General features: G+C 46.8%; 1 protein-coding gene across 4 annotated transcripts in view; it reads right to left on the bottom strand.

Annotated features, from left to right (window-relative positions):
- Positions 1-14,695, bottom strand: part of RAD54L (RAD54 like) — a 32,580-nt gene that overhangs the window by 2,471 nt on the left and 15,414 nt on the right. Inside the window, exons 9-16 of one of the 4 annotated variants that reach the window (XM_032160726.2) lie at positions 8,550-8,700; positions 5,059-5,185; positions 3,302-3,376; positions 3,037-3,167; positions 2,374-2,484; positions 2,093-2,216; positions 1,620-1,698; positions 1,124-1,303 (exon numbers count right to left, since the gene is read on the bottom strand). In XM_032160726.2, coding sequence (XP_032016617.1) covers positions 1,124-1,303; positions 1,620-1,698; positions 2,093-2,216; positions 2,374-2,484; positions 3,037-3,167; positions 3,302-3,376; positions 5,059-5,185; positions 8,550-8,700 — 978 coding nt within the window. Of the gene's footprint in view, positions 1-1,123; positions 1,304-1,619; positions 1,699-2,092; positions 2,247-2,373; positions 2,485-3,036; positions 3,168-3,301; positions 3,377-5,058; positions 5,186-8,549; positions 8,701-14,695 lie in introns of all 4 variants that reach the window. The other 3 variants (XM_032160725.2, XM_032160727.2, XM_032160729.2) reach the window with 3 other exon arrangements.

The raw sequence follows: 14,695 nt of genomic DNA, 5'->3' as shown, positions 1-14,695 counted from the left end.
TTTTTTAAGGGATTAGTAGTCAACAGTGTGAGATACACAAAGAAGAAAAATCAATAGTCTCCTGTTTTGGCAATTAGTAAGTCGGTAGTATATCTGAAGGCAGGTTCAGTGGTATAAGGAGTCTGATGAGTGAGTAGAAAGATGAGTTAGGTAGGAAATTTGAGAGAAATGGTAGATGCTTGAAATGGTTGAAGGAAATGAGATATGGTCTACCTCAAAAAGAGAATACGAATTTGTGGTAGTACCAACCTGTAAATGCAACGTGGCTGGTGTGGAAGCTGAAAACAGCTCAAATAATCCAACTAGAATGGGTATTGGGAAAAGAGTAACTGAAAGGATACACAATGAAGACTGGGCTAAATAAACAAGGAAGTCAAGCCAGATGAGTGGGAGAGTGGGAAGGGGAGAGGCTACAGGAACATTAGGCTGAAGCAGATACAGCAGGTATGTGAAAGCTAGGAGGACAAGAAGTGAGAGTAGAATGACAGTTATTAAGGTTCTGGGTTCTAATACGTTCCACAGTGTGATCTTAGGAATAATTAGACGGAGGGGAGTTGAGATGAGGTCAAAGAAACATGAAGGCCAGAGTGCTGGATAACCGCATGGTCCTCAACGTCAGCCAGTATGATTGCTGGATTTGGGAAAGAAATGAAGGCTGAGCTAGTGTCCAAAGTCATCAATAAATTAGGAATATAGCAGAGGATAGAGGACTGCAGCAAGGAAGAAAAGAGGGTAGTCAAGTCCAACGACATAAGCTGTAAGAGAGGAACTATGGGATGGATGGTCTGAAGGTGATAGTTGATAACTTGGAGAATGCAAATAGGACAGGGGTTGAGAGAAGACTACAAGGCCAGTGACACAGCAGAATCATGTATGAGGGAAGCAGGTGTCCTGTGAAAAGGATGTACTGAACAAGTGTCCAGATGGCACAGTAAGAATGGTTTGAGGGAATGGGGTGGAGAGAAGGGGAGGGAGAACAGAAGAATAAAAGACTCACTTCTGGGCCCATAGCTTGGCTACTGCTAGAGGCAGAAAGGCCAAAGAGAGGCACTAAGGAACAAGATGGTCCTGAAGATCTCGTTCCATGACCCACCCCTACCATGACTACTATCACCATCCTTACAGACAGCAGGCGGTAGATATAGCAAGTCTTCTTTTGACCATCTCGCCAGACCCGGGCCATGGCTTGTTCATCATTGGCTGGGTTCCAGTCAGGGTCAAACATGACCAGCCGGTTAGCCCCAATGAGATTGAGGCCACAGCCCCCAGCTTTGCTGCTCAGCATGAAGACAAAGTCAGGGCTCTGGAAAGAGAAGAAACAGGAGAAAAGGAACCTCTTATAGGCTGAACTGGGATCCTGCTCAGCCAAACCAGCTCCTCTCTCATGCCTCTATACTACTCAGTACCAATTATGAAAACCACCAGTTTATCTGCTCACCAGCCAATCCCAACACACAAAGTCAGTTTCCAGCCCAGCTATCACCAACTAGCCAAATCCTACCATATCTACTAGGAGAAGAAAAAACAAAAAAATCAAGGTAACCCCTTATAGCTTCTCTGTCATTCCTTAATTCTGATGATACTGCATTGGTGGTGTGGGGATGGGGATGTGCATTTACCGATGGACTATTGAAGCGTTCTACAACCTTGGCTCGCTTCTTAATGGACATCGTGCCATCCAGGCGGACGTATAAGTACCTGAAGGGGGATTCGAGATCCAAGAAAATAAAGCTTCAATGATTAGGGGAAAAAAAAATTTTTAATAAAATTTTTTTAAAAAAGACCCAAGAAAGCAGAGTCCCTTGGAGTGAGAGCTACTGAAGGGACTGAAATAACCATGCTTGAGGCCCTAAGCTCCCAAAGGCAGGGGCAAGGAGCTAGAGGCCAAGACTCTTTCCTAAGGGAGTATCTGAAGGACTAGGGGATCTTCTACTTGGAGATAGAGCTGGGGCCATCACAGCAATAAGGGAAGATATCTTCAGGGAAAGCCTTTATGTGCCCAGATCTTGGCCCACATCCACAAATCAGAACTAGACAGACAGTAGGGGAGGGGTATATCCCCCTTTGGCATTCTGGTTAGGCTCTTCCCTACCTTCGGGCACGGCACAGCTTCTCAAAGAGATCCAAAGTCTGGGTGTAATTCGACACCAGCACTACTTTGTCACTGCTACGGCTTCGGGTCACTGCCAGAATATAATCCAGGACGAGCATCTTACCTGGGAAGAGCAGCAACCAGCAGTCCCCTACTGGCTGTTCCAATGGCCCAGGCTTCTTACTCTTGATATCCTGCCTTGAAACAGGACAGCCCTAGCACAAAAAAAATCTCCCACCCTCCTCCTAGAGAAGCCCAAATACTGGTAGGAAAAGGGTCACCTGACAGCTGGGGCTCCAGGGTCTTAGAGTTATAACCAGGAGGGAAGAGGTCCAAGGCACCCACAAAGCCATCCTCCTCTTCCACACACTTATCATGGATTAGAGCTGGATCTGGGAGAAAACAAAACAAAACCCAGATACTTTGCTTTCTGAAGTTTCCACTTCAGTGTTCACTAGAACTCCCTCTAGAAGCCTAGCCCAGAAGGCCTTCCTCAACATCAGACTTGCTTGATCTCCATCCTACCAAATTCCAACAGGATATAGTCGGTGCCATCTGGGACGATGGATGGACAATCTCACTCACTAATGTGTTCTCCCAACAAGAAGGGAGCTATAACAGAGCAGGCAAGGTTTCTTTGTTATTTTTCCTCCTGCCCAACATTGTATATGAGCATGTGTACATGCAAGCACTCACAAACAGTCGACACATCCCAGGTCATCAAGCATGGGCTGGACAGAAGATGAGTTCAATTTTCCAAAGCAAAGGGTTTGGTAAACAGAATCCACAATGCAGGGTTCATGCCTTGGGTAGGGTTGGAATCACATGTGGCCTCTATGAGAATGACTCTGGATGAGTTTTAGTGAGGGTCACCAGGCCACTACAGGAACCTACCCTCCCTTGCTCACTCTCACGGAGGACACCAGGACACAAGCCCAACTCACGATTACAAAGCTTCTTTAGCGAGGTGATGGAAGAAAGGGAAGACACGCTCATCTTGCCCTCACGCAATTCTTCTTCCGGTTTGGCTTGTCTCAGAAACCTCTTGTATAACTCAGTCTGAAGGGGTGTCAGCCTACAAAAGGCAGCTGGGTCAGTGGAAAAAGCTAGACCACCCTCCTGCCCTCTGAGAACACTTGAGAGCCCAGCCATGCTTCAGGAGCTAGGCTTTGACCCACTCACTCCACATCTTTCAGTTGAGTTCAGTACCTACAACAAACGACCTGCTCAATCTTCACAGGCAGATATTTAGAAAGGATATCAGAAGTCCTTCGTATCAGGCATCTAGAGAAAACAGGATAAAAAGGCAAGAGGCTGGTAAAATTGCCATGCTAACTACTGGAATAAAAGCTACCACCCAAAGGACCAAGACTAGCCCTCTTTTACAGCATTAAATGTCAGAGACTCGGCCAGGCGCAGTGGCTCACACCAGTAATCCCAGCACTTTGGGAAGCCAAGGCGGGCAGATCACCTGAGGTCAGGAGTTCAAGACCAGCCTGGTCAAAATGGAGAAACCCCGTCTCTACTAAAAATACGAAAATTAGCCAAGCGTGGTGGCAGGCACCTGTAAACCCAGCTACTCGGGAGGCTGAGGCAGGAGAATCACTTGAACCCAGGAGGTGGAGGTTGCAGTGAGCCAAGATCGCCCCATTGCACTCCAGCCTGGGCAACAAGAGCGAGACTCCATCTCAAAAAAAAAAAAAAAGTCAGAGACTCATCAGACCTATGTCAAACACATCTGTATCAGGGTCTCAATTGTGGGAACAGAGACCTTCCAAACATGCTAGCTTAGACAGGCAGCACTTTCTCTTCCCCTTCAATAGGTTGCCTAGTCTTCAAGAGAAGACTGAGGCTTCCCATTGAGACAGGAGCTCTAACAGGAAAAGCAAGCTGTAAATTACTAAGTCCTTAGGGGAGTTTCTGCTTGCATTTGTCCAAATGCCCCCTGCTACATGGCCCCAGGCTAAATGAAATTAAGCATAGACCTCCTGGGAAGACTAGGAAGGATAGGTATCAGGCACCTAAGAAGCAGATCTTAAGAAAACACCAATTCTTCTTCCTGCCATCTAATTTTTTTTTTTTTTTTTTTTTTTTTGAGACGGAGTCTTGCTCTGTCACCCAGGCTGGAGTGCAGTGGTGCAGCTCAGCTCACTCCAACCTCAGCCTCCCAGGTTCAAGCAATTTTCCTGCCTCTCCCTCCAGAGTAACTGGGACTACAAGTGCACCCCACCACACCCAGCTAATTTTTGTATTTTTAGTAGAGATGGGGGTTTCCCCATGTTAGCCAGGCTGGTCTCGAACTCCTTACCTCAAGTGATCCACCCGCCTCGGCTTCCCAAAGTGGTGGGATTATAGGCGTGAGCCACCACACCCATCCTTGCCATCTAAAATTGGTAGGGAGAGGTAGCCAGGTAGCCAGGCAGTTGTTGGGAAGGGCAGGAGGACTCTTTAGAATGTAACCTATCAAGTGTGCATACCACCTCTGGACAAAGGAGTCCAGAATGTGCCTACTCCCTGGGTTATGTAACTCCCATGAAAAAGTCAGTCCTCTTAGCCTGGGAGCCGCAACCACCTTTCGGATCTTCTCCTACCTGTCATAGAATGACTATGGGGCCTGGGAAGAGAAGCCTAATGTTTCGGGTCTGAGACCAACTGACAGGAAGCTTCTGAAATACTAGTAATGCTCCAAGGTATACTTTGCTCAAGAAGTCCAGCAGCATCAGAGAAGAGCTTCCTCAGCAGGCTGATAAACAGACCAAAACTAGACCACAGAACCCAAGCCAGAAAGAAAGCAGGCACTTCACCTCCAAGACTCCCTTGTTTATTCAGTGGCCATAGTTAGGACACGGATCCCACTCCTTTCCTAGAATCCCAGCCTTTGAGGGCTCTAGAGAGGCAAAGCCCCCAAAGGATTGGCCATGGATGGTTTGGGAGGCAATGCTAATGACTTCGCTTGAGGTTATTACCTATTCACAATGCTGGTGAGCTCCCGCAGCCGCTCCTCTCCTAGCTGCCTGTCTGCCTCACTAGCAGCAGCGTCTCGACCCTTCAAAATTGGCAATTCAAAATGCTTCTTGAATTCGTGGGCAGTCCCTAAACACAGGAGAGAAGGAAAACAGAAGAATGTGGAAAAGGAATGATTTTCCCACAGCTAGTGATGGCAGACTACCTTCTCACAAACCAGCCTTCCTACCAAGAACAAGGCTAAACAAAATATAGGCCAATTTCTGTTTAACAGATCAGAGAGCTATCAAAGCAGTGAAGACTTGAAAGGCCAAATAGTGAGATGATAGGTTAAAATCCAAATATATAATTACTTAGAGTAAATGTAAATGGATTGAATAGTCCACTAAAAAGACAAACATGGCCAGAGTGGATTTTTTTTTTTTTTTTTTTTTTTCGACAGAGTCTTGCTCTGTCATCCGGGCTGGAGTGCAGTGGCGCAATCTCGGCTCACTGCAACCTCTGCCTCCCGGGTTCAAGCAATTCTCCTGCCTCAGCCTCCCGAGTAGTTGGGATTACAGGCACCCCTCTCCGTGCCCAGGTAATTTTTATATTTCTAGTAGAGACGGGGTTTCACCATGTTGGCCACGCTGGTCTCAAACTCCTGATCTCGTGATCTGCCTGCCTCAGCCTCCCAAAGTGCTGGGATTACAGGCGTGAGCCTCCGTGCCCGGCCAATTTTTTTTTTTTTTGAGACAGGTTCTCTCTCTGTCGCCCAGGCTGGAATGCAATGGGGCAATCATGGCTCACCACAGCCTCAACCTCCCAAGTAGCTGGGACTATAGGCACATGCCACCACACTCAGCTAACTTTTGTATTTTTTTTTTTTTTTTTTTTTTTGAGACGGAGTCTCGCTCTGTCGCCCAGGCTGGAGTGCAGTGGCGCAATCTCGGCTCACTGCAAGCTCCGCCTCCCGGGCTCATGCCATTCTCCTGCCTCAGCCTCTCCAAGTAGCTGGGACTACAGGTGCCCGCCACCACGCCCGGCTAATTTTTTGTATTTTTAGTAGAGACGGGGTTTCACTGTGGTCTCGATCTTCTGACCTCGTGATCCGCCCGCCTCGGCCTCCTAAAGTGCTGGGATTACAAGTGTGAGCCACCGCACCCGGCCAACTTTTGTATTTTTTTTGTAGAGATGGGATTTTGCCATGTTGCCCAGGCTGGTCTTGTCTGGGCTCAAGGTACCCTCGCGCCTTGGTCTCCCAAAGTGCTGGGATTACACTTGTGAGCCACCACACCTGGCCACATTGAGAGAAATTAAAGATGACCTAAACAAGCTGAGAGACAGATCATATTAATATATTGGAAGGTCCCGTATTATAAAAATCAAAGATCTTTCAGAATTTATCTATGTTTCAATACAGCCCAATTAAAATCCAGTTAGAGTCTTTGGTGGGTATGGCAGGCAGTAGGGGTATAAATTGACAAGTTGATTCTAAAATTTACATGGAAATGCAAAGGGCCAAGAATATCTAGGACAATGTTAAGGAGTAAGAATATAGTTGGAGGCTGAGCAGATTGTTTGAGCTCAAGAGTTCAAGACCAGCCTGGGCAACATGGCAAAACCCCACCTCTAACCAAAATACAAAAATTAGCCAGGCATGATGGTGTGTGCCTGTTGTCCCAGCTACTCAGGAGGCTGAGGCAGGAGGATCACTAGAGCCCGGAAGTTAAGGCTGCAGTGAGCCATGATCTCACCACTGCATTCCAGCCTGGGTGACAAAGCGAGACCCTGTGTCAAAAAAAAAAAAAAAAAAAAAAAAAAAAAGACTATAGTTGGAATATTCACACTAATGGATATCAAGACTTATTAGGCCACAGTAAATAAAGCAGAGAAGTACTGACACAAGAAGACAAACAGACCAGAGGAACAGAATAGAATCCATAAATAGAGCAACACATATATTAACATTTGATTTATGAAGAAGGTAGCACTGCAAAGCAATGGGGGAAAGGACGGTCTTTTCAATATATGATGCAGGGTGAACCAGATATCCAAACAGAAAAAGATGGAAGCCAGGCATAGGGGCTCATGCCCATAATTCCAGCAGTTTGGGAGGCTGACGCAAGAGAATCATTTGAACCCAGGAATTCAAGACCAGCCTGAGCAACATAGTGAGACCCCATCTCTATAAAAAATTTAAAAGTTAGCCAATAGTGGTGGCATATGCCTGTAGTCCCAGCTACTCAGGAGGCCAAGGTGGGAGGACTGCTTGAGCCCAGGAAGTTGAGGGTGCAGTGAGCTATGACTGCAACACTGTACTCCAGCCTGGGCAACGAGACTCTGTCTCAACAAACAAAACCAAACCAGTAGAATAAATTCTAGTGTACTCTTAACATGGAATAGTATGCAATTATGAAAATGAACAAACTACTACTACACATAATGTGGATAAACTTTATAAACATAATGTTGAACAAAAGAAACCAGATGTAAAGGAATACATACTGTATTATTTCATTTACATAAATTCAAAAATAGGCAAAACCAACCTATGGTGTCAGGAAGGAGTTTACTGCTGGGACAAATGGAGAGGATAGTGATTAGAAAAGGGGCTGCTGAGGGAGTGTTAGTAATTGATCTGATGGTGGTTACACAAGTGTGTTCACTTGGTCATAATCTTGCCACTCAGCAGGTTCTCTGCCTACTCTTGAGCACTGGCAAGTTGGGGTGACACTAACACACCCTTTCACAAATATATGTGTGGTTGCCAGGGATTAGGGGAGGGAGGAATGAGGAGTTTTTATTATTATTACTATTTTAGAGACAGGGCCTTGCTCTGTTGCCCAGGCTAGAGTGCAGTGGCATGATCACAGCCTCCTGAATAGCTAGGAACACCAGCACACACCACCACACCCAGCTAATTTTCTTATTTTGTAGAGACGACGTCTCACTATGTTGCCCAGGCTGGTCTTGAACTGGCCTCAAGTTATCTTCCCACCCTAGCCTCTCAGAGCACTGAGTTATTGGGTAGATTTTCAGTTTAGTAAATAGAAAAAAAAAATCTGAAGATGGATGATGGTGATGGTTGCACAAAGTGAATGTACTTAATACCACTGAATTGTTACACTTAAAAATGGTTAAAATGATTTTTAAAAAACACACATCTGCCCAAGACAGAGCTTGCTCTGAGGCCAAAGCTCTTGTAAGGGAGCTAGGATCTGAGGAACAAAAATAATAATTCCACCCTCAGCTCATCATGACACCACTCCCTGTATAGCCCCTGCCACCTCTGCAATGGAAAAATGGCCGACCTGGGCTTTGCTGAGTTGCTCAGCAGATCCAAGGCCTCCCAATGGCTTTGCTACTCCCTGACAAGAGAAGCCTTCCTACAAGAGTGCCTAGTGACCCACATATAACTAGCATTCTCTTCTTTCTCTCCTCAGCTGGAGTTATACTCCCAAAGACAAGGCAGGGCTCCTCTCTGATGTGGCAAACAAGGCTAGATTCTTACCTAGGATGCCGGAATTAACAAAATGTACCAAGCTGAAATACTCAAGCAGATCATTCTGGATGGGAGTTCCGGAGATGAGCACCCGCCGGCTGGTGTTCAAGCTGTCCAGGGCTTGGTAAGTCTGATTCTCAGAGTTCTTGAGCCTGTGTCCCTGCAAGAGAATCCTTATTCAGAGCGCAATGTGGCATTCCCTATACGGTAGCAAAGTCTCATGTAGACAGGAAAAGAAGAGTCAGAAACATTCCAGGCCAGGCGCCGTGGCTCATGCCTGTAATCCCAGCACTTTGGGAGGCCGAGACGGGCGGATCACTTGAACCCAGGAGTTCCAGACCAGCCTGGCCAACAAGGTGAAACCCCATCTCTACAAAACATACAAAAATTAGCTGGGCATAGTAGCTTACACCCATAGCCCCAGCTACTTGGGAGGCTGAGGTGGGAAGATCGCTTGAGTCCAGGAGGTCGAGGCTTCAGTGAGCCGTGAGTGCACTGCAATCCTCCCACCTCAGCCTCCTGAGTAGCTGGGACTACAGGCATATGCCACCACTATAGTGACATAGTGAGAAACTGTCTCAAAAAACAAAAACATTACAGGTTCTAGGGCTTTAGGAACTAGGCAGGGGGCAGCATGAGAGAGGGTTCACCCACTTGACTATGGAGAATGTTAGGCTCAAAAGACAGACTTCCTGTTTCCAGACCAGTGCTATACCCATAAAGCAAAGATTCCCTCTGTTCCTTTCCATCCCTTTCCCTGCCCCACCTCCAGAGCCTTGGCAGCCCACCTATACTCTTCAGAGATCATGTGGACATATGACAAACCTATGCTTTCAGGGAGTCCTCCCCTCCACATCAGCCTACCCAACTCAGAACCTTCTGAGCCAGATGCCTTCTGTATTAGACTCCAGGCCTTGTCTGGGCCATCAGTGTTAAAGGGACTTGGACCAGGCTCCATGTCCCACCAGAATCCTCACAGCTAGTAGAGCTAAAGAGTTTCCCTCTGCTTCCCTTCATATCTCTTCCCCAATCCCTATTCTCCCTGTCCTGTCCTCCCATTCTCTCCACACCTCTACTACTTCTTTTAAGCCTTTTTCAAGAAAATCATAAAGGACAACCTTCCTTCTTTCTCCAAGAACTACATGGGCAAGATCAGGCCCATACCTTTTCTACATCCAGCCCCATACTGGGGAAGGCACACAAAACTCAACCACTCAACCGAGAATCAGCAATCAGTCTTGCTCCCTTGGGTCAGGCTTTAACAATGCAATTAAACACAGACCCTTCACTGACTCTTCCATTTATAGCATCAGGTCCAAGCTCTTTAAGCTCACTAGCTTAGCATTCAAAGCCCTTCTCAGTGAGGCCCCAGTGAACTTCTCTGACACTCTCCAAGCTTCTCACAGTCCAGGAAGCCTGACCTCTTCGTCACTGCTAATGCTGGACTTCCTTATGTCTCTTTGCCCATGCCACCTCTCTGCCTAGAGCTCTTTTCCACAGGCAAGTTCCTCAGATGTCACCTCCTATGCAAAGCCTTCCTCAGTGACTCCCGGCTGCTTGTCTCTCTCAACTCTGTGCTCCTGTGGCACTATATACATAATGGCTGCTACTATTTAGTGAACCCGTTTAATGTGGTAGGCATGGTACTAACTAAACACTTTACCTGTATTCTGTTCTGTAATCCACATGAATGGAAATTGTATTATCCATTTTAGAGATGAAGAAACTAAGATTCAGAGAGGTAAACAGTTATCCAAAATCATGCCGGTAGAAAGTAGCAGAGCTGGGATTTGAACTCAGGTTTGTATGACTCTGAGTCTGGACACTGTACCACTCTGCCCTCATCCATAATATATATACTAGAGTACTAATCACACTCTACTGTACTTTATCTTCTCAACTAGGCAGAGACTAGGATTTCTTAAGGCAGAGACTATGTCAGATTGACCTGTATAATTTCACTGTATAGGACAAAGCTCAGTGAATGTTAGTTGAACGAAAGAATGAAATAATGACCAATGTTGCTATTAAAGATTAAATAAACCAACAGGGCATGGTGGCTCATGCCTGTAATCCTAGCACTTTGGGAGGCTAAGGCAGGTGAATCACCTGAGGCCAGGAGTTCGAGTCCAGCCTGGCCAACATGGTGAAACCCTGTCTCTACGAAAAATACAAAAATTAGCTGGGTGTGGTGGCATGTGCCTGCCTCCCCAGTTCAACCAATTCTTGTGCCTCAGCTTCCTGAATAGCTGGTATTACAGGCATGTGTTACTATGCCGGGCTAACTTTTGTATTTTTAGTAGAAACAGGGTTTCACCATGTTGGCCAGGCTAGTCTTGAAATCCTGACCTCAAGTGATCTGCCCGCCTCAGCCTTCCAAAGTCCTGGGATTACAGGTGTGAGCCACTGCGTTTGGCCTAGAAATTTAATTAAAAAAAAAAAAAAATTATTAGAGGCTCCAAGTACTAGCCCTAAAAAAAGCCTTAGACTTCTGAACTGAAAAGGGAAATGAGACTTGAAAGTCAGAGGAAATCAGCCGGGCGCGGTGGCTCACACTTGTAATCCCAGCACTTTGGGAGGCCGAGGCGGGTGGATCACGAGGTCAGGAGATCGAGACCACGGTGAAACCCCGTCTCCACTAAAAATACAAAAAATTAGCCGGGCGTGGTGGCGGGCGCCTGTAGTCCCAGCTACTCGGAGAGGCTGAGGCAGGAGAATGGCGTGAACCTGGGAGGCGGAGCTTGCAGTGAGCCAAGACTGCGCCACTGCACTCCAGCCTGGACGACAGAGCGAGACTCCGTCTCAAAAAAAAAAAAAGAAAGTCAGAGGAAATCATCCAACAGGTCCAGGGGAAATGGGCACCAACAATTAGATCTTCTAAACTGAAGCTCCCTGAGGGACAGCATTGTGAGACCTCCAGGGCCTGACACATAAAAGGCACTTAATAAATAACCCAGCGAATGAAATGGGCTGCCACACTATCCTGTCTCTGCAAAAGAAAAAGCCAACCCCAGCTCCCTATTGGACCAGTCACTAAGGATCCACATGGGTCTCGATGAGCACAGGGACAAGCCTTCCATACCCAAGGCAAGCTTCTTCCTGCACCAAGCATCCAAGGCAGAGAGGGATAGGAAAAAGAGCCACGACTTGGAATCTCACACCTGAATTCACATTCCAGCTTACTATGTACTCTCTGGGTGAACCTGGGCAAGTCACTACGCACTTCCTTGAGTTTGTCTCCTAATCTTTAAGATTGAGATGATGATGAGGTCAATCCCTCTGCTATTTATACACTTGTACAAAGTGCTCCCACATATCCTCTCTTGATCTGGATCATATCCCTTTCAAGTAGCCCCTATCCCATCCACTCTACAGATGAAGAAACAATCTCAGAGCAGTCTCATCTGTGGAAAGTCACGCTTGTAAGTGGCAAAGCCAGAGCTGATCCCGTGTCTTTTGATTGAGGAGCAAAGATTTTGTACATAGAAGTTATTATGAAAAACTGTGTTCCAGAGAAAAGCGTTAGCTGAGAGGAAGACGCTGTGGGAGCTGAGAACACGAAAGCCTGAAATGGCACCTTCCCTTTCCAGGGTCTGAACAGGACAAACCCTCTCCTCCCCTGGAGTAAGATGACCATCTTTTCAGGACTTTTGGTTCCTCAGATCTCTGAGAGTTGACAAAATAAAAGGTAAACAAGTAGAAAGGTAAACAGCCAAGGGGCTGCGGTGTGATAAGAGGCAGCCTTATCCCTTGTGCCCTGCACAGAGTCAGCTCATAAAACAGGACAGAGTGGGGAAGAAAAAAACACGAAGGAGTAGAAAAAGGCTGGGCACAGCGGCTCAAACCTGTAATCCCAGCACTTTGGGAGGCCAAGGCCACAGATTATTTGGGGCCAGGAGTTCAAGACCAGCCTGGCCAACATGGTGAAACCCCGTCTCTACTAAAAATATAAAAATTAGCTAGAGTGGTGGTGCACGCCTGTAATATCAGCTACTCGGGTGGCTGAGGCAGGAGAATTACTTAAACCTGGGAGGCGGAGGTTGCGGTGAGCCAAGATCGTGTCACTGCACTCCATCTGGGCAACAAAACAGACCCTTGTCTCAAAAAAAACAAAAAGTAGAAAAAAAATTTAGATGCTCCCTAATCCTCAAAGGCTCAACAGCTACAGCCTGCCTTCCTCTCCCACAATGCTTTGGACCTGGCTCCTGGCATAGTCCCCCTCCACAGTGAGGAAGCAGATGTCAGGGCCTTCCTTGAACCACAGGGCAGTAACATGCATACCTCACCTCAACCTGGTAAGCTCCCTACTCCTACCAGGAAGTTGGGAGTTTGAAGACCAGCCAATGACTGACTAGAAAATAGCTCACAACTAGAAAGCATGGTACCCAAAAGCAAGCTTTTTCCCTCTGTCCCCTCTCTGAAGTTCCTCAGACAACTGGGCTAATCTACAGTACCCAGAGCTGAGCCTAGCCTGCCAACTGGTTGACAGATAGGGCCAAGTCTTTCAGCCACCTCTCCACTAGAACCTCTGGGGTATACAAAGGAGCTTAACTCTCCCAAGAAGTTGCAAACAATGGCTGTAGCCTCAGGGTCGCCAAGCCCACTGGGAAGTCCTGGAAAATTCTCTATAGTAGGAAGCTCCTAGCCACCCTCACTGCTTCCTAAGTACTAGCCTCTCTACTGCCATTCACACATACTGGAAAAGGCCAGGAAGTAACTACGGCCATATTCCCTTAGTCCCAAAGACAAGGAACAAGGAGTTAACACAAACTGCTACTACAAGGTGTATGGACTTTCTTATCTCTGCTTTTGTTCTTGCAAGTATCCCCAGCCTGGAATAACCACCAAGAGCTTATGTTTGCCAAGGCCTTATGACATACCAGGCACTGCGATAAGAGCTTTTTCTTAATAATTTCATTTAATCCTCACAATAATCCTATGATGTGGGCAGCAAGCCACCCAGGCGCCGAGGCAAGAGACCCAGGACACAAGCTGTTCCAGTATAATAAAATATAAAACAAGAATAGTTATACCAGATATAGATCTTAGATATAATTATATATGAGTATCATTAATCATTAGTTTGTAGCAATTACTCTTTATTCCAATATTATAATAATCCTCGCTCTATAATCATAACCTAGGAAAAACCAGGCCATAAAGAGATAGGAGCTGAGGGGACATAGTGAGGTGTGACCAGAAGCCAAGAGTGCGAGCTTTCTGTTATGCCCAGACGGGGCCACCAGAAGGGCTCCTTGGTCTAGCAGTGACGCCAGCATCTGGGAAGATGCCCATTGCCAGGCAGACCGTGGTCTAGCAGTAGCAAAAAGTGTCAAGGAACAACACCCGCTACTTAGCAGACCGGGAAAGGGAGTCTCCTTTTCCCCGGGGGAGTTTAGAAAAAACTCTGCTCCTCTACCTCTTGTGGAGGGCCTGACATTAGTCAGGCTTGCCCGCAGTTATCCGGAGGCCTAACCATCTCCCTGTGATGCTGTGCTTCAGTGGTCATGTTCCTAGTCCACCTTCATGTTCCATCCTGTACACCTGGCTCTGCCTTCTAGATAGCAGTAGTAAATGAGTGAAAGTACTAATAGTCTCTGATATGCAGAAGTAATGGTGTAAGCTGTCTTTCTCTTTGTCTCCTCTCTGTCTCTGCCTCGGCTGCCAGGCAGGGAAGGGCCGCCTGTCCAGTGGACACGTGACCCATGTGACCTTACCTATCATTAGAGATGACTCACACTCTACCCTGCCCCTTTTGCTTTGTATCCAATAAATAACAGCGCAGCCAGACATTCGGGGCCATTACCGGTCTCTACGCATTGGTGGTAGTGGTCCCCCGGGCCCAGCTGTCTTTTCTTTTATCTCTTTGTCTTGTGTCTTTATTTCTACACTCTCATCGCTGCACACGGGGAAAGACCCACCAACCCTGTGGGGCTGGACCCTACACTATGAGGCAGAGATTATCACCCCATTTTACTGATGTAGAAACAGAGGTTCAGCTGGTAAAGTAACTTGTTGGTCACACTGCTGGTAAGTGGCAGAGCCAGGATATGAACAAAGGTCTCTAACTCTAGAAACTGTTCCCTGTGAAAGGAAAATAAAATCTCAGGACCCCAAACTATGCCAAAGGGAAAAGTTAAGCTTGGGAACTAGTC

Source organism: Hylobates moloch, unplaced genomic scaffold (assembly GCF_009828535.3).
Source record: "Hylobates moloch isolate HMO894 unplaced genomic scaffold, HMol_V3 SCAFFOLD_8, whole genome shotgun sequence".
Lineage (NCBI taxonomy): Eukaryota > Metazoa > Chordata > Mammalia > Primates > Hylobatidae > Hylobates > Hylobates moloch.
The sequence above is the reverse complement of the archived record's forward strand: the minus strand, read 5'-3'. Positions and strand labels throughout refer to the sequence as shown.